The sequence below is a fragment of the Oncorhynchus masou genome, unplaced genomic scaffold (genome assembly GCF_036934945.1).
Source record: "Oncorhynchus masou masou isolate Uvic2021 unplaced genomic scaffold, UVic_Omas_1.1 unplaced_scaffold_1651, whole genome shotgun sequence".
Lineage (NCBI taxonomy): Eukaryota > Metazoa > Chordata > Actinopteri > Salmoniformes > Salmonidae > Oncorhynchus > Oncorhynchus masou.
In genome coordinates this window covers 44,882-72,496 of record NW_027006627.1, presented here as the reverse complement: position 1 = coordinate 72,496, position 27,615 = coordinate 44,882, and the positions used below count along the sequence as shown (strand labels likewise).

The window sequence follows — 27,615 nt, the reverse complement described above, 5'->3', positions numbered from 1 at the left end:
AATAGACAATCTTTGAATATAGTGAGCCTGGAACGCGACCACGGATTCTTTACAGCATGCGCCATTAGATGAGCGCGGGGAACAAGACGCAGCAACAGTATTTTCGAACTCGCGTACATTTTTCTCAGCACATCAAGGTTATTTAAATTGTCTGTTTACACAGTTTCTACTGCTTTGGGGTATCAAAACCCACATTTGAAGTTACATGTAGCTATTGTTTGTTTGCTATTAGCAACGCGGAAGGAAAACAACTAGAGGCCTACTAGCTAACGTTAGCTATCCTGTTAGCTAGTTTGTGGCAACAAGACACCCTCAGGAGTCCGTCTTGTTTGAGAAGAAACAACACATTTTTCAGGTACATTTAATACCTGAACATTGTCTTTCTTAATACGTTGTATAGTAATTGCTAGCCAGCTAGTTTTCTTGCATAACATTATAGTTGCTTAGCTAGCTTGCTACTGCGTGTGTGGCCATAGCTAGCTCGGTAACGTTCGATAGCTAGCGTTAGTTGGCTCGCTACCTCCGGTGTTCATCTATGTGCAAGCTAACGTGGTCAAGTGAACATGTTACCTAACCAATCGATCTCATATGGACAAGCCGGTACGGTAGAAACACAGATCGCTCATATTCAGCGGGGGGAACTGAAGCTTACCTGTTAACTAGCTAACATTCCGTTAACAAACATGTGTTGGCTAGTTAGCAGGTTGTGGTACAAAAAATGCAAAAAAACTCTTGCATCAACGGGGTGGATATACACGGTTCTCGTATGACGTGTTGTAGCTAACGTTAATGATGTGTTCACATTATGTCTATCTTCCCCTTTAGTGCTCCATCATCATGGCTGATGACTTTGATATAGAAGCAATGCTTGAGGCTCCGTATAGAAAGGTGGGTTTTGGCCTAAGGTATTGTTTGTGGTTTGTAATGCACTGTATTGTAAATATTGTGTCCATATCGCAACAAAACCATTCCTTTTAACTCCAGGGGGTTTTCCAAATGACCCCACGATGAACGCTGGAATAAAATATTTTAGTATTTTGCTGTTTCAAAAAATATTTTTGTCAGTGTCAAATGTCAGACAGGCCCAGGCAATACGTTTGTGATTTTAATGCACCTTATTGTATAAGTACTGTGGTGGCCTATGTAACCACTTTGCCCCAGACCCTATATTTCTAGTAGCTTATTCTGTGTTTCTGATGTGATGCTGCAGTTCCTTTTGAGACTATGAATAAACGCCCATCTATCTCTTTTTGTAGACTTGCCTAACGATATCTCACCTCTACTTCCATGAATTCCAGTGTGATCTGTCAAAAAATGAAGGTAGTAATTGCCCAATGTATTGCTGTACTGTGGTCCCCTTGGTAACATAATTGTGGTCATCGAATGGCCAGTCTACAAGGCGAATGCAGTGGATGCAAAATAACATATAATTTAGGAACTGGGTTCTTGATCAGGCCCAATTGGCATTCTCCTATATTTTATCAACTGGGTTAACACTTTGTGCATGGGCTATGCGAAACCCATTGCTAATGCGCTATGCCTTTCATTTGGGTGAATCTTATGCTCATGTGGGTGGTAACCCAATAATTTGACAGCTGTCAAACCATTCTTGTCACATGTCTGAGTAGTTTGTCACAAAGTAGAATCCAGGGTGGTATATGAGGTGTTCAGAATAGATTCCCTATTTTAGCCTAAATTACAGACAATTGTAATGTTAGTTCAACTCTTCTGACTATTTCACCTCACATATAGCCATTACGCTGCTTTGTGACAGATTGCAGAACGTTATTCCGGTTGATTAGGAAAAACACAAATGCTGACTGGGCCTGGTTGAGAAGACAGTTCCTTTAATTTAAAAGACATACCATTGGGAGACGGTATTAAATTATTTGTATGCATGTTGTGGTTGTTCCACATGGTTGACTTTGTCTGCCTCTGTAATGATGAAGGTTTGGTAAGCTGACACATTATTGAAATACATGATTGTATGTCCTTTACCTTCAGTAAATGAGGTGTGTGGTTAAGTAGAGGAAGCAGGTCTGTTCACAATGTTCACTCTTTCATTCTAGTGAGAGAGAATGTGTGGATTTTGTTATTATGCTGCTTTCACAGAGTTATTTTACATAACGCTATTTTGTGTTAAACAGGTTTTCTCCATGGTTGACCAGAATGTAATTATTTTTGCATGCTCATTCACAAATGTTTATTTCCCCTCATAAGTTCATTATATTTGTCACTGTTTTATGTAAAGGCTAAATTTGATAGAACTAAGTACAAACTGTAGGAAACATGGAACTCTATGCTGCTGGCTACAGCACCAACTAAGGAATTTTGTGTACCTCATCTTATAATTTAATCATGACTTTCCTTGGTAGTCAATATCGCTAAGCAGTGTGAATCACTGTTTGCTTCAGGGCGAGCTCTTACAGTCCACGAAATTAAACTGGGTGGAGATCACTAGAATGGCATCCCCCCCACTGGAAATTGATCTGTCTCGCTGCTAGCATGGGCACATTGGTCTTACATGCTGACCAAACCGGACACACGCATGTGATTTTGTACCTCCACACCAGACACGATCAGGACACACAGGTTGAAATATCAAAACAAACTGAACCAATTATATTAATTTGGGAACAGGTCAAAAAGCATTGAACATCTATGGCAATTTAGCTAGCTTGCTGTTACTAGCTAATTTGTCCTGGGATATAAACATTGGGTTGTTTTACCTGAAATGCACAAGGTCCTCTACTCAGACAATTAATCCACAGATAAAATGGTAAACCAAATTCCTTTCTCGTAATCTCTCCTTCCTCTGGCTTTTTATTTTATCTTTCGGCTTAATATGGAGTTTGCAACCAGCTTTACGGTGCTTTATTACAACCGGCTGGCGTGTGGACGTTAGTTCATCTTTCAATCACCCATGTGGGTATATGCTCCTAAACACCAATGAGGACTTTGGATATGGGTATATGCTCTTAAAAACCAATGAGGAGATGGGAGAAGCTGGACCTGCAGGGTGTTGAGCATCACAAATAGAACCTGTTTCTATTTTAGCACCTGGCCACAATGATTGAATAACATGTATGTGTACATTTATTTTTGCAACGCTCGTGCACGCAACCTGAGCGGTGTGGTCAGCATGTTAGGCAAAGAATAGCCTTGGTAATGATCCTGATGGGGCTGCTGAAGACAAATGCCCCTGAGATGTAGGTTATGTACTAGTACTCATTGATTTTTATGCAAAATGAGTAATCAACATTTATGATTGGGGGCTGGTAGACACTCATTAAAATAACTTAACTGTAGATCTCTCCCTATGTTAACTTTTGTATGAATACTATTTTTAAACTATATTTTCTCTTGTTCCCACACACCTTGATCCTGACAACTTGAAATGTTGCCTCTTCGTCCTTATGCTGTTCTTCTGTTGGCCCTGCTTAGGATGAGATCAAGCCCAGTAGTCCCAATGGCCATGAGGAGCGCAGCAAGAAGTAAGTGAAACATGCATGCAAACTCACCCAAATTTATTTATTCTATGTATTTATTATTGTTTATTGGTCTCTCCTTAACTGCCTTACATTGAGTAATTCTCTTTCTGCAGGAAGAAGAAGAGCAGGAGCCGAAGCAAAGACCGGAAGAGAAGCAAGAGCCGTGATCGCAAGAAGAGCCATGACCACAAGCGGAGCCGCAGCCGCGAGCGAAAGCGGAGCCGCAGCAAGGAGAGGCGCCGGAGCCGCACTCGGAGCAGGGAGCGCAGCGGCCGCTACAGGGACCACAAGACTACCTTGTATGTATGCCTCATCTGGTGTCTGCATCACTCCAGTCTGTATAGGAAAATGTGAGCGTCTCTTTCGCATTCAGCTCCAGTTCAAATGGACAATTAAGGCATTGCTTTTTATCAGTAGTTGAGAAAAGATGAGGAACGTTTAGGCTTTCAGGTTAAAGGGTTTTGTTCAAGTGAAGAGATTGATTAGGCTAAATGTTTAGAAAGGCAAGTGCCATCACATGGACCCCAAAACCACTGTTTATTTTGGACCCCGGAAGAGTAGTTTCTGCAAAAGCTAATGGGAATCCAAATAAACAAATAACAACCCTCCCACTCCTGCCTGCAGTGTCTTGACTGGCACAATTTAATTCCTGGAGTGCCTTATCCCCCTTATGAGATCAGTAGTAGTGGCCTTAGGTACTGAGATAAACCTTGTTTTCAATCGCAGCTCTGGGCCGAAATTTAACGGTGGTTCCAGAGGGAAGATTGGCCCTCCACCTGTCATCAAGCTAAGGTTTCTATTACACTATTTTCTGCTGTTTGTGTGGGTAGTTTTGTGCTGTGACCCTGCAATGAATCAACTCATAGATTCTAATGGAGCCCTTTCTTTCAGCCGAAGGCGTTCCAGAAGCCGAAGCCCTTTCAAGAAAGAGAAGAGTCCTGTGAGGTAAGTGTTTAAACAACCTTACTGTTGCACTATACTCGCTTTGTCTAGGGGACTTACTCTTGCCTATTTCCTCTTTAACCTGACAGTGTGCATTAACATGAAAGTATGATTGTGTGGACAGTGTTGGGGGTGTGTGCCTGCGGACAGCAGGTTTGCATTCCAGGGGGACAGCTCTGATGTGACTCCGTGGTCAGCCAGCCCAAGCGTGTCATTTATGTTCAGTTGGTAACAAACAAATAACAATCAAACTCCAAAAGGGTGTCAAACAAAAGACACAATATCAAAAGCCCCGTGGGTCGGGAGATCACTTGTTCAGCTGATTAGCTTGTTAATCTCTCTTGCCTGTGCATCCCACGGAGCTTCTTTTCCTGTCCTCGGCAGCCATTTCCCCCTATGTGTCGGATGTGTATCATGCTAGTGTGCGATCTGTGGCCCTACCACTCTTACCTACCTACTTTAGAGAAGACTCATCGTAGCTCAATCAGGTTGACATTCCACTTTTAAAGCTTGTGTACCCTTGCTCGACAAAGTAGGCTTACCATTTTGAATATACTTTGCGGACAGCGTTATGTAACATGGTATCTTAACGCAATGTCGCCAGACTGCGATTCAAAAGGGGAGGGGACATTTGACCCATAGTGAACTTGCTGGCACATGAGTCGCTGGCACATGATTTTTGTTCTGGATTGCCGAGATTACCATTTTGATGACAAAATATAGTAAAATACAGGTGCTTTTCTCAAAGATTGAGGCCACTGTGAAAGACTAAAAAAGGATTTACCTCATAAGAGTAATTCAATGCTTTGTTTCTACAGGCAGCCAATTGACAACCTGACTCCAGAGGAAAGGGATGCTCGCACTGTGTTTTGCATGCAGCTGGCAGCCAGAATCCGTCCACGAGACCTGGAAGAGTTCTTCTCTGCAGTGGGAAAAGTGAGTATCTCTGCTTGTAATGTCATTGTCATTCCTACTGAAAAAAGTTTGGTGCGTGCGCCAGGTGTGACGCGTGCAATATATAACTTTATTTTGGGAAGATGGGTGCGGTACCTGGTGCAAATTCTTATTTTTGACTTATCACAGCCACCAAGACCGCTGGATTTGGCAATGTCTTTTCCTCTTATACCTAAACCATCCATTCGACAAACAGATTATTTTTGTTCATTTTCAAGGTGAGAGATGTGCGCATGATCTCTGACAGAAATTCGAGGAGGTCGAAGGGAATAGCTTACATTGAGTTTGTGGAGGCCAACTCTGTGCCGCTGGCTATAGGATTGTCTGGTCAACGACTTCTGGGGGTGCCAATCATTGTTCAGGCCTCGCAGGTAATGGTCAGTAATCATCTCGCATGCATTTTACATTTTCTATTTATTTTAACTAGAGCTGTCAAACTGAATTCATGAAATGTAGTTAACTTTTGAAATGTTCATGCCTTAAAATGTTTATTTAATTGCGCCAATTTCTTTTCAATTGTCTTTTTTTTTCCGATCACCCCCTTTTGAGTGCAACATGCTCTCGGCAGCTGCAGTAGAGCTGTCAGTCTTTCTTGTGGTAGGGTGTCCATTCAAAAACGCATCTTTTGACCAATGGGTAAAATAATGTTAATTGTGTAGATATTCCTTTAAGAAAACCAATGGTCCCAACAGTATGTCTCTATCATAATCTGTTCAAAAGTTATTGGAGTTCTTACCCTTGTAGGATGGTCAGAATTAGGGCTACTGAATTAATGGAGGCCAGAGACGAAATGTGGTCAAAATCCGATTTAAAAATGTAAAAAAAATAATCACGTGTTCAAGGCTGGATTCTGTGCAAGAATTAAGTTTGCAGTGTTTTCCACAAGCACGTGGAGTAGCCAGCCAGCGTCCTATGGGCTAAGATTGTTTGGCAAAAAAAAGCTCTATTTTGGTCTCTGGTACATTCTAATGCATCGATTCCATCCGAAATACACCGTGAAATTGAATACTTTGAGTTTACCTTCCATATTGAGAGAGATTGTTGTTTACAATTTAAATGATAGAACACGCTGAATTCATAAATTCTATTTTGGGTGCATATCGCCTATATATATGATCAGGACAATTTAATTAAGAACATTACCTTTTTTTAACCTTAAACTTTTCTCTTAAAGCATTTTTACTGCAAGATATGAATTGTTAGTTTGTTCTTCAAATTATGTATTTTATTAAAACAGAAATAAAGTTTAAAAAAGGCCAAAATCTCAAAATAAATGGATGGTTAAATATAAAATCAAACACATTTTGTGATTTAGCACTTTTTTTCCACATGGAAAAATGTCTCTAAAATAAACAGAACAAGTGGTCAATTAAGTTCTGGGTCCATACATGTTAAGAGAAGAAATGGAACAACAACAGGTAAATTTGTGAAAGAATTGTGTTTGCAACTATGTGAATTGCAGTATGTCATTTTATAAAAATGAAAAAATACTTGTTTAACAACTGACCTACAGATTTCTTTTTTTCTTTTTTCTTTTTTTTACCCCCATCTCCCCAATTTTGTGGTATCCAGTTGGTAGTTAGTCTTGTCCCATTTCTGCAACTCCCGTACGGACTCGAGAGGCAAAGGTCAAGAGCTGTGCGTCCTCCAAGAAACAACCCAGCCAAGCCTGATTTGACACAATGCCCGCTTAACCCCGAAGCCAGCCGCACCAATGTGTCGGAGGAAACATCTGGCGACTGTCAGCGTGCATTGCCCCCGGCACAGGACATCCCTGCCGTGTAAACCCTCCCCTAACCCAGTCGACACTGGGCCAATTGTGCGCCGCCCCATGGGTCTCCCCAGGATGCGACAGAGCCTGTACTCGAACCAGGATCTCTAGTGGCATCACTAGCACTTCGAAGCAGTGTCTTAGACCACAGTGCCTCCCGGGAGGCCCTAGATTTCTTCTTGTAATCTTGTAAGAGTCTGCTGATTTCCACAGCCACATATGCCACTGGGTGAGATAAATTATCATTATTTTGGGGCAGAATTTAGGTTTTTATGTGGTGTTGGTCAGTCATTTTAGCTAAAAATGCCACCCCTGCCTAATTGGCGGGCTGACCCTGAATCGCCTCCTAAGATTCAGTATTTTTGGAACGAAGGAGACTGATTTAGTTGCCATACTTACGAGAACAAACACTTGCATCTTTCATAGCGAGCTAGCGAGGGACGGAGAGAGGGGCACAGTATAGGCAGGTCGGCCACCAGACTGCCGGAGTGAGAACACTTCACTCATCCTATTAGAAATCAAAAGCTCTATCTTGCAATGGAATCCTGTATTTAGCCATTTCTTGTCTTGCAACTTCAGCAAAGCAGGGCCTATCGTTAATGAATAGGCTAGGATATTCTACACGCAACCGACTGAACACACACTTGTATCATTAGCGATGAGAAAGAGTAGACAAACCAGCTGCACTTGATTGTAATTTTGTGGGGGAAAACCCACCAAATATAATTTTTCCATTAGGGATTTTCTTATTGTCAGGATCCCAATTTTGTTTAAGTGCTCACATCCCTAATATAGAGGTGATATCAAATTTGAGACATTATGTAGTGTTTTCATATTTTAGTATACACTTTAGATACTAATTAGAAATGCTGGTTATTCCTCGAAGATTTCTCACAATAACAAGCGTACCTCTGAAATGTCAATGGACACAAGCCTTTTATTTTCACCGCCTTCTCATTTAATTTAGCTCGTGTTATGTTAAATATGACTTTTTGGATATAATGTTAATGTTTGAGAAAGGCCCCTTGACTGTTTCAGAACATGAATAATCATATTTGTCTCGGTAAAATGTATTTTCTAACATTAATGAAATTTCATAACTAAAGTGAGTTTTCACCAACTCTGGGTAGAGTGGGTGGACACCCTACTTGTGGTGCTAAAACCATTCACTATGCGTGCACCTCAGCCACAAATTTGAAGGAAAACGTACAGAAAGTTCAACCATAAACACTTTCCCTGGCATTTCTTTAGATAACAGCAGAAACTTGATTTGCACCGAATTAGCTTGTCAGTTATGCTAACATTCGCTAGCGATCCAAATGAGAATGTTTAGAATGTCTTGGCTGAATGCCTCTAGATTCAACACTAATTTCCGACAATGATTTTAATCAAAACAGAACTTCTATTCCATTTGGTTACAGTTTTTGTTGTAGTTCCCAGGTCAAAATATTTTGAAATGATCCCAATTCGAATGCATTAGCAGCTTGTGGTTAGTTTATCTTGAACATGGATACGAAGTAGCCTAAGCTAGATCTAACTGATATTTTACATTAACTTTTATATCAGACCTGGCTTAGATGTCTTAGAATAGGTTATACAACCCAATGGAATGTTTTAAATTGCAACATTTTTGATTAGGGTCAAATTGGAAAAATGTAAATTATCCATAGTTAACTATAGAAATCCATGTGCTTAACTTTACCTAATTATTTAAATCATTTGACAGCCTTTATTTTAACTGCCTAAGGCGATTTGCACCATTTCCCTACGGTCACTTTGTGTGTGTTCTTTCTAGGCTGAAAAAAACAGGGCTGCTGCCATGGCCAACAACCTGCAGAAGGGCAACGCTGGCCCGATGAGGCTCTACGTCGGATCCTTACACTTTAACATCACAGAGGAGATGCTGAGAGGAATTTTTGAGCCTTTTGGAAGGGTGAGAGCTGTTGTACAATGTCCCCATAGGTGGCACATTTGTTTCAAGTTTGGGGAAGCTGGTTCTCCACACTAAATCACCTTTTATAATAAATCATTCCATGCGTCTATCACATTTGCAGACTAACATACGGTTAAAATCCTAGTGTAATGAGTAGATTCAAACATGCCAACCTGCATGCAGTTTCAGGTCAAAGCATTGATATAAAAAAAGACCCTAAAATACACACAAATGGGCTTTTAGTTGGCACATTGTGGTTTTTGACTCAACCGTCTGAAGATGGTGCTGAGCAATCAGTCGCGCTCTGCTTCGAACTGTAGTCATAGTATTACTTTCCTCCCTCAAGCTTGGATGGCAGCTCTCCACTTTGTCCGTTGATTAACACTGTGACGAAAAATGTAGAACAAACTATTTAAGTGTTAGTCAAGCACACAACCACTTTTGTAGTTAGCTACTAAGGCGTCGTTGTGGACAAGGTAGTTCGCGACAGCGCTTAGTCAACTAAGCGAGAACACTTTCTTGCCTGCACATGCTTTGATTGCCACCGGTAGTAGGTGCAAGCGCATTGAAGAGCAAGGAAATGTGCTGTATTGAGGTATAATCAGATATGTCTATGTCCTGGCAAATTTTCTTGTTACTTGCAATTGGAATATGAAACTGAAATAAGCCTATATGAGCTTGTTTCAGAGAGCCACCCCTGACCTAATAATCCAAGTTGGGTCTGATTACTAGGCTACCATTCATTCATGTTTTGTTGTCATTGGTGATCTGACTATTATCATATAATTTGAAGCCTACTGTTGACATACAGCTAAATCAAGAGGAGAGGATCAAGAACTGATTTGTTAACAGACAAAGATTAGTAGGCCTAAAATAACTTTGAAGGACGCTATTAGCGGAACAGCTCCCGCGGCCACATCTGTTTCCATCCATGGATTCCAAATAGCCTACGGTAAGTTAAAACCTCTTAAAGCTAGGGGGCAGAATTTTCACTTTTGAATAAATAGCGTGCCCAATTTCAACTTCCTGCTACTCATGCCATGAATATAAGATATGCATATTATTCATAGATTTGGATAGAAAACACTCACGTTTCTAAAACTGTTTGAATCATCTCTGTGAGTATAACAGAACTTATGTAGCAGGCAAAACCCCGAGGACTAACTGTTCAGATTTGTTTTTCTTTTTTTCCCATCTCTTCCCTATATTGTCTTTGCCATTGGAAATTTAATAGGAACCTACTTTCAGTTCCTGCCGCTTCCACACGATGTTGCCAGTGTTTGGAATATGGCTGAAGTTATTCCTTTGTCTTATCGGGAAGTAGGCCAACTCGGAACAGGGGACACTTTTGTGAGTTGCACAAGACGTGAAGAGCAGAGGTTTTTCTTTTCGTTCATGTATTGAATACAGATTGCCCCGTCTACAATTTGATCGATTATTAACGTTTAAAAATACCTAACGTTGTATTACAAAAGTAGTTTGGAATATTTTGGCAAAGTTTATAGGCAACTTTTGAAATATCTTGTAGTGACGTTGCGTTTTTTTATGGATCAAACGCGATTTATAAATGGGCATTTTCGATATTCACTGCTCAAAAAAATAAACGGAACACTTAAACAACACAATGTAACTCCAAGTCAATCACACTTCTGTGAAATCAAACTGTCCACTTAGGAAGCAACACTGATTGACAATACATTTCACATGCTGTTGTGCAAATGGAATAGACAACAGGTGGAAATTATAGGCAATTACCAAGACACCCCCACTAAAGGAGTGGTTCCGCAGGTGGGGACCACAGACCACTTCTCAGTTCCTATGCTTCCTGGCTGATGTTTTGGTCACTTGAATGCTGGCGGTGCTGTCACTCTAGTGGTAGCATGAGACGGAGTCCACAACCCACACATGTGGCTCAGGTAGTGCAGCTCATCCAGGATGGCACATCAATGCGAGCTGTGGCAAGAAGGTTTGCTGTGTCTGTCAGCGTAGTGTCCAGAGCATGGAGGCGCTACCAGGAGACAGGCCATTACATCAGGAGACGTGTAGGAGGCCGTAGCAACAACTCAGCAGCAGGACCACTACTTCCGCCTTTGTGCAAGGAGGAGCAGGAGGAGCACTGCCAGAGCTCTGCAAAATGACCTCCAGCAGGCCACAAATGTGCATGTGTCTGCTCAAATGGTCAGAAACAGACTCTGAGGGCCCGACGTCCACAGGTGGGGGTTGTGCTTTACAGCCCAACAGCGTACAGGACGTTTGGCATTTGCCAGAGAACACCAAGATTGTCAAATTCGCCACTGGCGCCCTGTGCTCTTCACAGATGAAGCAGGTTCACACTCAGCACATGTGACAGTCTGGAGACGCCGTGGAGAACGTTCTGCTGCCTGCAACATCCTCCAGCATCACCGTTTTGGCGGTGGGTCAGTCATGGTGTTGGGTGGCATTTCTTTGGGGGCCTCCATGTGCTCGCCAGAGGTAGCCTGACTGCCATTAGGTACCGAGATGAGATCCTCAGACCCCTTGTTAGACCATATGCTGGTGCGGTTGGCCCTGGGTTCCTCCTAATGCAAGACCATGCTAGACCTCATGTGGCTGGAGTGTGTCAGCAGTTCCTGCAAGAGGAAGGCATTGATGCTATGGACTGGCCCGCCCATTCCCCAGACCTGAATCCAATTGAGCACATCTGGGACATCATGTCTCACTCCATCCACCAACGCCACGTTGCACCACAGACTGTCCAGGAGTTGGCGGATGCTTTAGTCCAGGTCTGGGAGGCGATCCCTCAGGAGACCATCCGCCACCTCATCAGGAGCATGCCCAGGTGTTGTAGGGAGGTCATACAGGCGCGTGGAGGCCACACACACTACTGAGCCTCATTTTGACTTGTTTTAAGGACATTACATTAAGACATTAAGTTGGATCAGCCTATAGTGTGGTGTTCCACTTTAATTTTGAGTGTGACTCCAAATCCAGACCTCCATGGGTTGATAATTTTGATTTCCATTGATCATTTTTGTGATTGTTGTCAGCACATTCAACTTTGTAAAGAAAAAAAGTATTTAATAAGAATATTTCATTCAAATCTAGGATGTTATTTTAGTGTTCCCTTTATTTTTTTGAGCAGTGTATATGGATGGAATTAATCGTACAAAAGGACCAATTGTGATGTTCATGGGACATATTGGAGTGCCAACAAAAGGAGCTCGTCAAAGGTAAATCATATTTTATATTTTATTTCAGCGTTTTGTGTAGCGCCTGCTACGCTAGCTCCTATGTTTACTGTTGGTGAGGATGGCTGCAGGCCATCAGATAATAGCTTCATATGCTTTCGCCAAAAAGCATTTTTTAAATCTTACATGTTGGCTGGATTCACAAGTGTAGCTTTAATTGAGTATCTTACATGTGTGATTTAATGAAAGTTTGAACTTTATAGCATTTTATTTGAATCTGGCGCTCTGCATTTCCCCTGGCAATTGGCCAGTTGAGACGCTAGCATCTCCCCTATCCTCAAGAGGTTTTAAGGATTGGACCCTTTTTTTTCTCTTTTTTTTTGCCTAAAATAACACCCAAATCTAACTGCCTGTAGCTCAGGACCTGAAGCAAGGATATGCATATTCTTGATACCATTTGAAAGGAAACACTTTGAAGTTTGTGGAAATGTGAAACTAATGTAGGAGGATCTAACTTCAGATCTAGTAAAAGATAATACAAAGAATAAAACGTGCGTCATTTATTTTCTTTAATCTTTGAAATGCAAGAACAAAGATCATAATGTATTCCAGTTTAGGCACGATTTAGATTTTGCCAGTAGATGGCAGCAATGTATGCAAATTCTTAGACTGATCCAATGAACCATTGTGTTCTGTTCTTAACCTCGTGGATTGAAGGGGTGCTATTTTAATTTTTGGATGAAAAACTTTCCCGTATTAAACAAGATATTTCGTCACGAAACGATGCTCGACTGCATATAATTGACAGCTTTGGAAAGAAGACACTGACGTTTCCAAAACTGCGTAGATATTGTCTGTGAGTGCCACAGAACTGATGTTACAGGTGAAACCGCCTCATGCCAATGACTCCTTATATGGCTGTGAATGAGCTACAAATGAGCTTACGTATTCCCCAAGGTGTCTACAGCATTGTGATGTCTTTTTAGGCATTTCCATTGAAGAATGGCTGTAAGGGACCCCATATATAGCATGTGGTCAAATGGTGTCTCCCGCAGAAAATCTTGCGTAAAATACTGAGGTAGCCGATCCTGTAGAGGCTGGACTACTACATTGCATCTGGTAATTGAATTATTCAGTATTTTCTCCCCAAACATAGTTAAGAAGCCAATGTACAATTTGTACAATTTTTAAATGTTAAACCTGAGGGGAAAGTTCACGGACCCTTTCCTGACCTCCCCTCTAACCTAACCTTAGGCCTACATCAGCACCATCTTGTCAGAAAATCCTAGGGAGAGCCCTGATTGTACATTTAACTTCTCTGGGATAGGTGGGATGGTCGCGTCCCACCTGGCCAACATCCAGTGACAATGCAGAGTGCCAAATTCAAATAAATTACTATAAACATTTTACTTTGATGAAATCACACATGCCATACACCAAATTAAAGCTACACTTGACCTCTCTGGGATAGCGGGACGCAAATGTCCCACTTGGCCAATTGCCAGGGAAAATGTAGAGCGCCAGATTCAAATAATATACTATAAAATTCAAACTTTCAATCACACATGCAAGATAGCAAATTAAAGCCACACTCGTTGTGAATCCAGCCAACATGTCAGATTTCAAAAATGCTTTTCGGCAAAAGCATAACAAGCTATCTGATGATAGCACAGCAGTAAACAAAGATAAATAATATTTCAACCCTGCAAGCGCTACACAAAACGCAGAAATAAAATATAAAACATGCCTAACCTTTGACAAGCTTCATTTGTTGGCACTCCAATATGACCCATAAACATCACAAATGGTCCTTTTGTTCGATTAATTCTGTCCATATCCAAAATGTCCATTTATTTGGCGCGTTTGATCCAGAAAAAAGCAGCTTCCGATTTGTGCAAAGTCACTACAAAATATCTCAAGTTACCTGTAAACTTTGCCAAAACATTTCAAAATACTTTTGTAATACAACTTTAGGTAATTTTTAACGTTAATAATCGATCAAATTGAAGGTCTGGTCTATCTGTTTTCAATATAGGACGAGAGGAAACTAACTACTTTTCAAGTCTTGCCAACTCTCAACAGCTTTACCCTTTTCCAGGATGGCCGTACTTCATTGCCCAAAGGAATAACCTCAACCAAATTCCAAAGACTGGTAACATCTAGTGGAAGCGGTAGGAACTGCAAACAAGTGCCTAAGACATATTGTTTCCCCATGAGAACTCATTGAACAGAGACTGACCTCAAAAATAAATAATTCTGAATGGTTAGTCCTCGGGGTTTTGCCTGCTACATAAGTTCTGTTCTACTCAGACGTGATTCAAACAATTTTAGAAACCTAGTGTTTTGTTTTATCCAAATGCATATTATTAGTAGATGTCTTAGCTTCTGGGCCTGAGAAGCAGGTACTTTGTACACACTTTTCATCCGGATGTGAAAATACTGCCCCCTATCCCAAAGAAGTTTTAAACATATTTCTAGTTAGCTACTGAAGAGCAGCCAAGGACCCATAAGTCTATAGCCTACCATTCCTACTGGCCAACATGACATCAATAGGCAAAAAAATGCATTTTCCTAGGATTTGTGCAGTGTGGGTGTCGCATGTGTGCCGTCATGGGGTCCAGGGCTAAAGTGGTACTGATAAAAATACTTTAAGGTTGGCCGGTGTGTAGATTTGTTAACAGTAGGCCAAGTCATTGTTGTAAGTTAATATAACTCACTTACTGTTTGCAAAAATAACAGTTTTGAACAGAGCAGATGAGCAGGCCTAGAGCTGAGCATAAGCGTTTATTAGGGTATGCATTTTTAAAATTTTATTTAACTAGGCGTGAAAAAATATGGCCCTTTTATAAAACCATTTCATGTCATTATGTCATTTCATATGACTGGAGACATGAGCAGCATCTTTCTAATATCAAAATGACAGGCCACTCATACGCCAAAAAACAGAGGTCAATAAAAATAACCTTGTCTTGAATGCAACCATAAGCCTATGAAAAGAGTGAACACACAGATTGTAGGGCTACAGTGTATCAGTGCTATGCAGATTTTAATCTTATCCATTTCTTTCCACCAGATTGAGAGTATTCAGCTCATGATGGACAGTGAGACTGGAAGATCTAAAGGATATGGCTTCATCACTGTAAGTATCACACTAAATCCAGTCAATCTGATCTTTTCCTCTATTATGAACTTAAATCCCCTCGTTTACATGCACACCAGGGTTTCTGTTAGTCGGTAATATCCGGCTTTTGGACGATAAAATATATGTAAAGCAGATTAATCAAGTTGCCTATTGTCCCCAAAAAAGCGCTTCTCTTTCACTAGTCATGTGCTTAGGCAGCTAGGCAGGCTTCAGCACGTCACATTACTTTTAAATGAGCTGGAGGCAGTATGCATTTTTAACATATATTTAATTGTTTGAAACCTAAATGTTTTAAGACATGACTCGTATGTAGTATCTTGCTTCAAAGTAGCCTCGCCAAAATCAAACCAAACGTCTAGGCAATTATTTTTTAAAGATTTCCATATACCATTAAGTCTTTCTCTCCTGTTCTATTGGTTTTCAAATCAACTTTCTGTTGTCAAATCAACTTTTTGTTGTCCAGTAGTCAAAGGCACAATCCTATTCATATTAGCAACCCATGCTAGTTGTTGCATATATTCATCTGTCACGTGAAACCTTTCACAATGGTGTTTCCCTGCTAATTGCATTATGGAACAAACAACCGCGTGTAGCCTAATGCCGTGTGCATTGCTGCGCATATAATGTGAAGAAATCGTTTATCAACATGTGACCCCTCTTTTTTTTTTTTCAGGCAGCTTTGACTTACTAGGCTAGAACTGATAGAACCCAGGTCTCAGGTGGGGGGTGTGTTTTATTTATTTATTACACACACACGGTACCAGTCTAAAGTTTGGACACCTCCTCAATCAAACCAAACGTCAAGGTTTTTTTTCTTTATTTTGACTATTTTCTACATTGTAGAATAATAGTGAAGACATCAAAACAATTACATAACACATGAATCATGTAGCAACCAAAGAAGTGTAAAACAAATCAAGATAAATATTTTCAGTTCTTCAAAGTAGCCACCCTTTGCCTTGTTGACAGCTTTGCACACTTGGCATTCTCTCAAATATTTTCATGAGGTAGTCACCTAGAATGTATTTAGATTAACAGCTGTGGAATTTCTTTAATGTTTTTGAGCCAATCCGTTGTTATGACATGGTAGGGGTGTTACACAGAAGATGTCCCTATTTGGTAAAAGACCAAGTCCATATTATGGCAAGAGCAGCTCTAATAAGCAAATATAAAAGACGGTAAAATCTTAATTTAAATCAAATAAAATTGTTTGTCTGAATACAACAAATTTCACTAAGGTAAAGTCCATGGAGAATAAGTGCACCACCACCTAGCTGCCCACTGCACTGCGGCTTGGAAACACTGTCACCACCGATTTTAAATCCATGATCATTGAGAATTTCAATAAGCATTTTTCTACAGCTGGCCATGCTTTCCACCTGGCTACCCCTACCCCGGTCAACAGCCCTGCGCCCCTTAAGCAACTTGCCCAGGACTCCCCCATTTCTCTTTCACCCAAATCCAGATAGCTGATGATCTGAAAGAGCTGCAAAATCTGTACCCTCTCTAAAATTAACTGCCAAATTCTGCCTGTTCAACCTCTCTTTCCTATGGTCTGAGATCCCCAAAGATTGGAAAGCTGCTGCGGTCATCCCCCTCTTCAAAGGGGGAGACACTCTAGACCCAAATTGCTACAGACCTATATCTTACCCTGCCTTTCTACGTTCTTCGAAAGCCTCAGTTTACAAACAGATCACCGACCATTTCGAATCCCACCGTACCTACTCCGCTATGCAATCTGGTTTTCGAGCTGGTCGTGGGTGCACCTCAGCCCCGCTTAAGGTCCTAAACGATATCATAACCGCTATCGATAAGAGACATTACTGTGCAGCTGTATTCATCGACCTGGCCAAGGCTTTCGACTCTGTCAATCACCACATTCTTATTGGCAGACTTTTATTTCACCTTTATTTAACCAAGTAGGCTAGTTGAGAACAAGTTCTCAATTACAACTGCGACCTGGCCAAGATAAAGCAAAGCGACAGAGTTACACATAGAATAAACAAACATGCAAAAAAGTCTATATACAGTGTGTGCAAATGAGGTAGGATAAGGGTGGTAGGCAGTATAAAGGACAGTGTGGCGAAATAATTACACACTGGAGTGACAGATGTGCAGAAGATGGGTGTGCAAGTAGATACTGGGGTGCAAAGGAGCAAAATAAATAACGGTATACACATCGGCCACACGGTGGCGCTATAATGTGCACAAGTTTCTCTTGCTCTGTTTGACTGATGAAATTTAACACACGCTCGGGGCGGTGTCCAGCTAACCTGTAAAGTATGGTTGTTTGCCGCATGGGGGTGCTGTTGGACATAACCGTTCATGCAAGCTCTTTGGCTTATTGCAGTCATAGTTGTGGAAAATATTGCGTTTGAAGATTTGCATCCATACAAGCTATATACCAAATTTGGTGCCTAGCGGTTGTGGTTGAAGACGTTTAAAGTCGTCAGCATAAAATAGTCCAAAATAGGAATATTGCATGATGTGTTTTAGTTGTGATATTTGGCAAGTGAGATAAGGGGTACAGAAGGTGATGTGTCAAATTTGTCCTGATGGTGGCACTGTGGGCCCACATCCTGAACCCTGGCATTGCTACTTGCAGCTATTATTATTTATTTATTTTATTTTTCTTCTGGCAATTTGGGTGAAAAATTATAATTCACGTGTCATGAGGCCTAGGAGGGTCAAACCTGGCATGATGGTGGGCCAAGTTCCACACCATCTTGTGCCATGCCATTAGGCCACATGATGGCGTTATAACAATCTATTTCACATGCAAACTTTGAAAGGTCACGTCCCGCAACCCATTTGACCGAGTCATGAAATTTGGTCTTTGTCCTTCAAAATAAACATTTGACCCATAAGGTCCGCCATAATGGATTTCCTGCCATCTCGTTTTTTGCAGCGTTGTGTTTTTCACTTCTCTGGTACCAAATGACCGATCTGTACAAAGCATAATGTGGCATCTATGAACCAAAGTTCTACCAACTAAGTATTTTTACAACTAGTACCTAAAACTTGGCCAATCAATTAAGCTAAAGAGTTTTAACATGGTCATACCATGGATCACTTAGCTGTTTGATTTTGGATTTTAGCTATATTAAAATAATAATTTGGCCTTTACTATAGCCCATAGAAACGCATTGAATGACATTCATACATTCACAAGCCACCAGGGTCTGATAATCAGGATGGAAAATGACTGAGGATAACAGCAGACGATATTGCAACTCCTATTTGCCACATCTTCAATCTAAGCCTACTAGAGAGTGTGCTCTCAAGCCTAGAGGGAAGCTAAAGTCATTTCTCTACCCAAGAATAGTAAAGCCCCCTTTACTGGCCCAGATAGCCAACCAATCAGCTTGTTACCAACCCTTAGTAAACTTCTGGGAAAAATGGTTTGAACAGATACAATGCTATTTTATAGTAAACAAATTGACAACAGAATTGCAGCATGCTTATATAGGGAAGGACACTCAACAACCACAGCACTTACCAATGTAATTGATTGGCTGAGAGAAATTGATGATAAAATGATTTTTGGAGTGGTTTTGTTATACTTCAGTGCAGTTTTTGACATTATTGATCATAGTCTGCTGCTTGAAAAACATATGTTATGGCTTTACACCCCCTGCTATAATGTGGATAAAGAGTTACTTGTCTAGCAGAACACAGAGGGTGTTCTTTAATGGAAGGCTCTCAAATATAATCCAATTAAAGTCAGGAATTCCCCAGTGTGGATGCTTAGGCCCTTTTTTCAATTTTTACAAATGACATGCCACTGTCTTTGAGTAAAGCCAGAGTTTCTATGTATGCGGATGACTTAACACTACTATACCGAATTAAATGAGTGCAACACTCAACAAAGAGCTGCAGTTAGTTTCAGAACAACCTCTGTCTGCAAGGAATAAGTTAGCCCAAAATATTTCAAACTTAAAGCTTTGTATTTGGAACAAAACACTCCCTAAACCTTAACCAAGTCTCTTAATAAATAATTTGGAAATTGAGCAAGTTGAGATGACTAAACTGCTTGGAGTAACACTGAACAGGCTATGGGAGGCACACAGTACTACATAGAGCCATGACTACATGGAACTCTATTCCACATCAAGTAACTGACGCAAGCAGCAAAATTAGATTTAAAAAAATAAAAAAACACATGGATTTAGTACTGTAGTGGTTGAGTAGGGTCCTGAGGACACACCGTGTGCTGTGTAATCTGTGATATTGTAATGTTTTAAAATTGTATAAACTGCCTTAATTTTGCTGGACCCCAGGAAGTGTAGCTGCTGCTTTGGCAGGATCCATGATAAATGCAATACTTGGCAAAAAAGACAGTCAAAATATAAATCAAAGGAATCAGGTTTTCAAGTCTAGGATAAGAATGCTAAAAAAAATGTTTTTTTGGACACATTTTTATTATTTTTGTCATGAACTACCTCCCATGACAGGATGTTTGTATGGGTTACCTTCAGACAAATCAGAAGCAAAACGGAGAACGCCATCGTGTTCATGAGTCTACCCTTTCCATAGTGGGTTCATATTGTACTGAACAAAAATGTAAACGCAAGAATTTCAAAGATTTTACTGAGTTACAGTTTATATAACGAATTCATAATGAATTTATTTCAATTTGATTAGAGGAATCTGATCTTAAGGTAATGTGCCCAATTTGTCCTGATGGTTCGCACAGTGAGCCCATAGCTTCTACCCCGGCATTGCTGCTTGTAGCTTTAATTATGGTCTGTCTGGAGCATCTACTGGTGTAAAAATCGCCATGGATGCAGGCTGTGTATTTTCAGTGGCAACTTTATTTTGACTTATTTTAGAATGTTATAATTTAAAATGTCAATTCATAATGCTTTATTCTTAGCAGTTTAGTTGGACTTTTCTCTTACACAACAATTTAAGGACCTCAATTTTATAATTAAGTGCTTGAGAAAGTCCTTCAATTTGTCTGTCTATTTGTGGAAAAATCACCCTGATTAACTCTTTAGTTATGTCACAGTTTACCTATTTTCTTATGGTCTTGTGACCTGCTTTTCAAATGCTTTTCAAAAAATGAACAAAAAACCCTCCATTTTATTTGGAATGGCAAGCCAGACAAAATTAAAAGGCCCTATTTATAAAACTAATATTAATTCAGAGGCCAGAAATTATTAAATATTAAAGCATTTAGACCTCTCACTAAAGGCATCAGTCATACAAAAGTCATACTTAAGTCCAAATTGGTTCTCTAGTAAATAGTGTTCCAAGATGTTTTTTCCCCTTTATTCAGATTACACCTGCTCACTTTCCGTTGTTTGAAAAGGAAATGATCTCAAATATCGTAATTTTTTTAAAACAAGCCTTAAAGTTGGTTGCAATTTCAGTTTAATCCACCTGAAAAGACAGAACAAATAATACAACAAATATTGTGATTAAACTCAAATATATTAATTGATAAAAAAATAATGTATTTTTCTGTAGAAATATTACAAAAAAAAGATTCCTCAAACAAAAAATCTTTCACTTTCACTTTAGACTGACTCTGCTTTTCCTGATTTCTTCGCCATGATATCTTCAATGAAATCGTGGAAGATACAACTTTCCGAAATACTGCTGCGCGTAACAAGCGTCACAGCAAGTCCTCTGATAGTCAAGGCGGGAATGGAGTACTTTAAGCATGCATTTACAAACAAGGAATGTTGGTCCAACCCAAAACCATGACATACTGGAGTTTACCTCAGCTCATTGGCTATCTACCCAGCTCGATTTCTAGAAGATCAGTGGTCATTCGGCAGAAATAGTCAATTTATTTAATTTCACCTTTATTTAACCAGGTAGGCAAGTTGAGAACAAGTTCTCATTTACAATTGCGACCTGGCCAAGACTGCAAAGCAGTTCGACACTTACAACGACAGAGTTACACATGGAGCAAAACAAACATACAGTCAATAATACAGTATAAACAAGTCTATATACGATGTGAGCAAATGAGGTGAGATAGGGGAGGTAAAGGCAAAAAAAAGGCCATGGTGGCAAAGTAAATACAATATAGCAAGTAAAACACTGGAATGGTAGATTTGCAATGGAAGAATGTGCAAAGTAGAAATAAAAATAATTGGGTGCAAAGGAGCAAAATAAATAAATATATTAAATACAGGAGGGAAAGAGGTAGTTGTTTGGGCTAAAATATAGGTGGGCTATGTACAGGTGCAGTAATCTGTGAGCTGCTCTGACAGTTGGTGCTTAAAGCTAGTGAGGGAGATAAGTGTTTCCAGTTTCAGTGCTTTTTGTAGTTCGTTCCAGTCATTGGCAGCAGAGAACTGGAAGGAGAGGCGGCCAAAGAAAGAATTGGTTTTGGGGGTGACTAGAGAGATATACCTGCTGGAGCGTGTGCTACAGGTGGGAGATGCTATGGTGACCAGCGAGCTGAGATAAGGGGGGACTTTACCTAGTAGGGTCTTGTAGATGACATGGGGAGCCAGTGGGTTTGGCGACGAGTATGAAGCGAGGGCCAGCCAACGAGAGTGTACAGGTCGCAATGGTGGGTAGTATATGGGGCTTTGGTGACAAAACGGATTACACTGTGATAGACTGCATCCAATTTGTTGAGTAGGGTATTGGAGGCTATTTTGTAAATGACATCGCCAAAGTCGAGGATTGGTAGGATGGTCAGTTTTACAAGGGTATGTTTGGCAGCATGAGTGAAGGATGCTTTGTTGCGAAATAGGAAGCCAATTCTAGATTTAACTTTGGATTGGAGATATTTGATATGGGTCTGGAAGGAGAGTTTACAGTCTAACCAGACACCTAAGTATTTGTAGTTGTCCACGTATTCTAAATCAGAGCCGTCCAGAGTAGTGATGTTGGACAGGCGGGTAGGTGCGGGTAGCGATCGGTTGAAGAGCATGCATTTAGTTTTACTTGTATTTAAGAGCAACTGGAGGCCACTCAAGGAGAGTTGTATGGCATTGAAGCTTGCCTGGAGGGTTGTTAACAGTGTCCAAAGAAGGGCCAGAAGTATACAGAATGGTGTTGTCTGCGTCGAGGTGGATCAGAGGCTCACCAGCAGCAAGAGCGACCTCATTGATGTATACAGAGAAGAGTCGGTCCAAGAATTGAACCCTGTGGCACCCCCATAGAGACTGCCAGAGGTCCGGACAGCAGACCCTCCGATTTGACACACTGAACTCTATCAGAGAAGTAGTTGGTGAACCAGGCAAGGCAATCATTTCAGAAACCAAGGCTGTCGAGTCTGCCGATGAGGATCAATCAATGAAGCTTCGCTAATTTTTTTGGTGCGCAAGGAAGTAGGCTATAAAAATGGATTTTATCAAAGAAAACAGCACTTAATTTGATCACTGGGACCCTCAGGAAGAGAAATAAGAGCAAGATATCAGAATGTAAGTCATAATTTTACCTTCAGATGTGAATGTGTAAAAACTGTCATGGCGGAAAATGTTTCTGTTGATTGCTCTTCTCAAGCAAAAGCATAGCATTTGTTCTCTGAAATAGCTATTTTAAATCGGAAAACGTAGTTTGACTATCAAGATTCTAATCTTTTGAAGGATGCAAGACACTTGCATTTTCAAGAATGTTTAATGTTACGACGTTGTATTTTTAGTTGTCACTCTACAAAATTGTAGACCTGCACCAGGCTGGGAAGACTGCAATAGGTAAGCAGCTTGGTTTGAAGAAATTGACTGTGGGAGCAATTATTAGGAAATGGAAGACATACAAGACCACTGATAATCTCCCTCGATCTGGGGCTCCACGCAAGATCCCACCCCGTGGGGTCAAAATGATCACAAGAACGGTGAGCAAAAATCCCAGAACCACACGGGGGGGACCTAGTGAATGACCTGCAAAGAGCTGGGACCAAAGTAACAAAGCCTACCATCAGTGACACACTGCCGCCAGGGACTCAAATCCTGCAGTGCCAGACGTACTGGCTTAAGCAGGGGGACACATGTCCAGGCCTGTCTGAAGTTTGCTAGAGACCATTTGGATGATCCAGAAGAGGGGCGGCAGGGTAGCCTAGTGGTTAGAGCGTTGGACTAGTAACCGGAAGGTTGCAAGTTCAAATCCCTGACCTGACAAGGTACAAATCTGTCGTTCTGCCCCTGAACAAGGCCACTGTTCCGAGGCCATCATTGAAAATAAGAATTTGTTCTTAACGGACTTGCCTAGTTAAATAAAGGTTAAAAAAAAGATTGGGAGAATGTCATATGGTCAGATGAAACCAAAATATAACTTTTTGGTAACTCAACTCGTCGTGTTTGGAGGACAAAGAATGCTGAGTTGCATCCAAAGAACACCATGGGGGTGGAAACAACATGCTTTGGGGCTGTTTTTCTGCAAAGGGACCAGGACGACTGATCCGTGTAAAGGAAAGAATTAATGGGGCCATGTATCGTGAGATTTTGAGTGAAAACGTCCATCCATCAGCATTGGGGGCGGCAGCATAGCCTAGTGGTTAGAGCGTTGGACTTGTAACCGGAAGGTTGCAAGTTCAAACCCCTGAGCTGACAAGGTAAAAATCTGTCGTTCTGCCCCTGAACAGGCAGTTAACCCACTGTTCCTAGGCCGTCATTGAAAATAAGAATTTGTTCTTAACTGACTTGCCTAGTTAAATAAAGTTAAAATTAAAGGGCATTGAATGTGAAACGTGGCTGGGTCTTTCAGCATGACAATGATCCCAAACACACCACCCGGGCAACAAAGGAGTGGCTTCGTAAAAAGCATTTCAAGGTCCTGGAGTGGCCTAGCCAGTCTCCAGATCTCAACCCCATAGAAAATCTTTGGAGGGAGTTGAAAGTCCGTGTTGCCCAGCAACAGCCCCAAAACATCACTGCTCTAGAGGAGATCTGCATGGAGGAATGGGCCAAAAGCAACAGTGTGAAAACCTTGTGAAGACTTACAGAAAACGTTTGACCTCTGTCATTTGACAACAAAGGGTATATAACAAAGTATTGAGAAACTTTTGTTTTTGACCAAATACTTATTTTCCACCATAATTTGCAAATAAATTCATTAAAAATCCTACAATGTGATTTTCTGGATTTTTTTCTTCTCATTTTGTCTGTCATAGTTGAAGTGTACCAATGATAAATTACAGGCCTCATCTTTTTAAGTGGGATGGAACATTGATGGAAGCAACAATCTTTCTGCAATATTAAGCCGATCCGCCCCTAAAAAAAAAGTCTGTATAAACCCTGATTGGTGTGTAAGTCACAAATGGCATTTGTGTCCTCTAGTTCTCGGACGCAGAGTGTGCCAAGAAGGCCCTGGAGCAGTTGAACGGGTTTGAGCTGGCCGGCCGGCCCATGAAGGTGGGCCATGTCACGGAGCGCACAGATGCCTCCACAGCCAGTTCATTCCTGGACAGCGACGAGCTGGAGAGGACGGGCATTGACCTAGGCACCACCGGGCGCCTGCAGCTCATGGCCAGACTGGCTGAAGGTAAAGCCTGAGAGCCCAGGGCCTGTATTCACAGAATCTTGAAATAATACTTAAATCATGTCTCATTCTATACTGAGTTTCACTTCAGAACCGATTTATAAAGTGTGAACAAGTACAAATGTCGAGCCCAATATCTTTCAGGCACGGGACTGCAAATTCCTCCAGCCGCACAGCAAGCCCTACAGATGAGTGGGGCCATTGCTATTGGTGCCATGGCTGCTGTATCAGGTAATAAAAGGATGATCAATTGTACAAGCCCATCTGACTGCCATGGCTCTTTTTCTCTGAGCTATTTGGAAAGGGCATGTTTTATCCGGCATTGATTGAATCGGTTGATTTTGCCAGTGAGATGCTATGATTGGTTGATATGATGCGAGGAGCTGGTCTGTGAGAATCGCTTCAGAACTGGGCTGGCTTGACACGCACATTATACACGAATAAAGTTCATTTAGTTTAGTGTGATATGGTGTATTTTGACTTTTTATTTTTTAGCTGCCATGAATCCTGCTATGAACATGAACATGAATATGAACATGAATACAGCTATGAACTTGCCATCCCAGCCACTTGCTACACACTGTTTCCAGCTGTCTAACATGTTCAACCCTCAGTCGTAAGTATTGAACTATTAATCTGGTTGTTCAATGCAGCATCTTTGTAACCCAAGTGGGGCCAGCTGCTGAAAGTAAACGAACCATACACTTCTTTGACCTTAAGATGATATTTGTTCCCAAATACTGGTCCCAATCACTAGTCCCTTGTGGGTGATTAATTCCAATCTGGTTTTACAGTGAAGATGACCCAGGCTGGGATGTTGACATTCAGCATGATGTCATTGAGGAATGCAACAAACATGGAGGAGTTGTGCACATATACGTCGATAAGAATTCCACTGAAGTAAGACTGAAGTGTAGTTGAATGGTTTCGAAATGGTTGCAGTCTTAAATAGAAATTAAAGTTATTGTTTTTATTTTTAGGGCAACGTGTATGTGAAATGTCCAACCATTCCTGCTGCCATGGCTGCAGTAAACGCATTACATGGTCGATATTTTGCAGGTAAGAGAACTGACTGGTACTCGTTATACCCTCACTGAACAGTTAAAAAAAAAAAATTAATATATTTTTTTTAGGTACACCCATCTAGTATTGTGTCGCATCCCCCTTTGTCTCCAGAACAGCCAGAATTTTGGGGGGCATTGTACAAGGTGTCGGAAACCTTCCACATGGATATTTGTCTATGCTGACGCGATGGCATCAGTGTCTGCAGATTGGATGGTGGTACATTCATTCTGCAAACAGTCTGTTCTATCTCATTCCAAAGAGGCTCTATTGGGTTGAGGTCTGGGAACTGCAGGCCACTGAAGTAAACTGAACTTGCTGTCATATTCCAGGCAATGTTTTCCCGCTCAATTGTCCAGTTTTTGTGAACGTGTGCATTTTAGCTGATAGGAGGGGAACCCGGTGTGGTCTTCTGCTGCAATAGCCCAAGCAAGGATCGATGAGTTGTGTGTGTATCGAGATGCCTTTCTGCACACCTCTGTTGTACTGCGCTGTTATTTGTCCAATTGTGGCCTGCCTGTTAGCTCACACGGTTCTTGCCATTCTCCTTTGTCCTCTCATCGAGCTGTTTTCACCCACGGGACTGCCATCGACAATGTCTTTTGTCGTGTGTGAAAATCCCAGAAGGCTGGTAGTTTCTGAGACACTGGGTCTGGTACACCTGGCACCGACGATACCGCGCTCAGTCTCTCAGGCCCTCGTTTTATCCATTTCTAACATTCAAACAAAAGTAACTGGATGCCTGTCTGATTGCCACGGCAATGTGACTCACTGTAGGAGCGTCAGTTTTCGGGACCGACGTGGTGTACTTAATGAACTGGCTGGTGACTGTAAATTGTCAGTGATGCAGTCATTGTTTATGAAGATGTTTTGTCTGAACTGTAATTTTCTTCACAGGTAAAATGATCACAGCTGCATACGTCCCTCTCCCGACATATCACAACCTTTTTCCTGATTCTGTGACGGCTACCCAGCTCCTGATCCCTCCTGCTCGCCGATGATCTCACAGCGAGACACAAACTGATTTGTTGGACACTGTATAATTGATTATTTTCTCTTTTTAAAAGTTTGACATTTTATTGTCGATGGTCTGTTTTTCATTCCTGCAAGTTATGGCAGTATGTTTTTCTTTTGTTAGTAGATGAAGTAAGATTTTATTTTTTTCAGTACATTTATTTTTTGTTGAGACTTTCCTTACGTTGGTGGTGAAAAGAATCAGCTTTATTTGCGTAGCCACATCCAACAGTGTTGGTGGAGTTTCAGCCAGTCTAATAAAGGGATTATAGTCCCTGAAGAGTTTGTTGGTGGAGGTTCAGCCAGTCTAATAAAGGGATTATAGTCCCTGAAGAGTTTATTGGTGGATCTGGACAATTTACCATTTTATCTTTTGTAAAATGTATTCTTGTTCATACATTGTCTTGTGTTTGATCGCTTTGATGGGCATGTTTTCCCTGAAGTGTACAACTTAAGACACCCAGACACAAGAAAAGAGGATATTGATTATTTTTGGAGAAAAAATACAATTCGAACATTGCAGTTTCAATTATACATCAGAATATTATTCAATGTTTTAAGCTCCATGAGCTCTGAAAACGTAATGACTGATTTCAGTTGTGCTCATTTAGAGACATTTGGTTTTTCAGTATCTGTTTTCTAATCAAGATTTGATTTTGTAAAGACCTTGATTAAAATGTATTTTAAAGTCA

General features: G+C 40.9%; 1 protein-coding gene across 6 annotated transcripts; it reads left to right on the top strand.

Moving 5' to 3' along the window:
- LOC135531764 (RNA-binding protein 39-like) lies at nt 1-27,615 on the top strand. Of its 6 annotated transcripts, XM_064959594.1 has the most exons (17): nt 34-137; nt 233-355; nt 826-888; nt 3,445-3,494; nt 3,605-3,790; nt 4,218-4,283; nt 4,383-4,436; nt 5,252-5,369; nt 5,606-5,764; nt 8,954-9,091; nt 15,332-15,397; nt 24,646-24,850; nt 24,992-25,078; nt 25,343-25,463; nt 25,642-25,747; nt 25,828-25,906; nt 26,807-27,615. In XM_064959594.1, exons 3-17 carry the CDS (start codon nt 838-840, stop codon nt 26,908-26,910), a joined length of 1,590 nt encoding a protein of 529 aa, XP_064815666.1. In that variant the 5' UTR covers nt 34-137; nt 233-355; nt 826-837; the 3' UTR covers nt 26,911-27,615. The 6 variants fall into 6 exon arrangements, with proteins under 6 accessions (XP_064815664.1, XP_064815661.1, XP_064815660.1 ...); XM_064959589.1 differs by lacking the exon at nt 233-355 and having other exon boundaries at nt 2-137; nt 5,606-5,758; XM_064959588.1 differs by lacking the exon at nt 233-355 and having other exon boundaries at nt 3-137.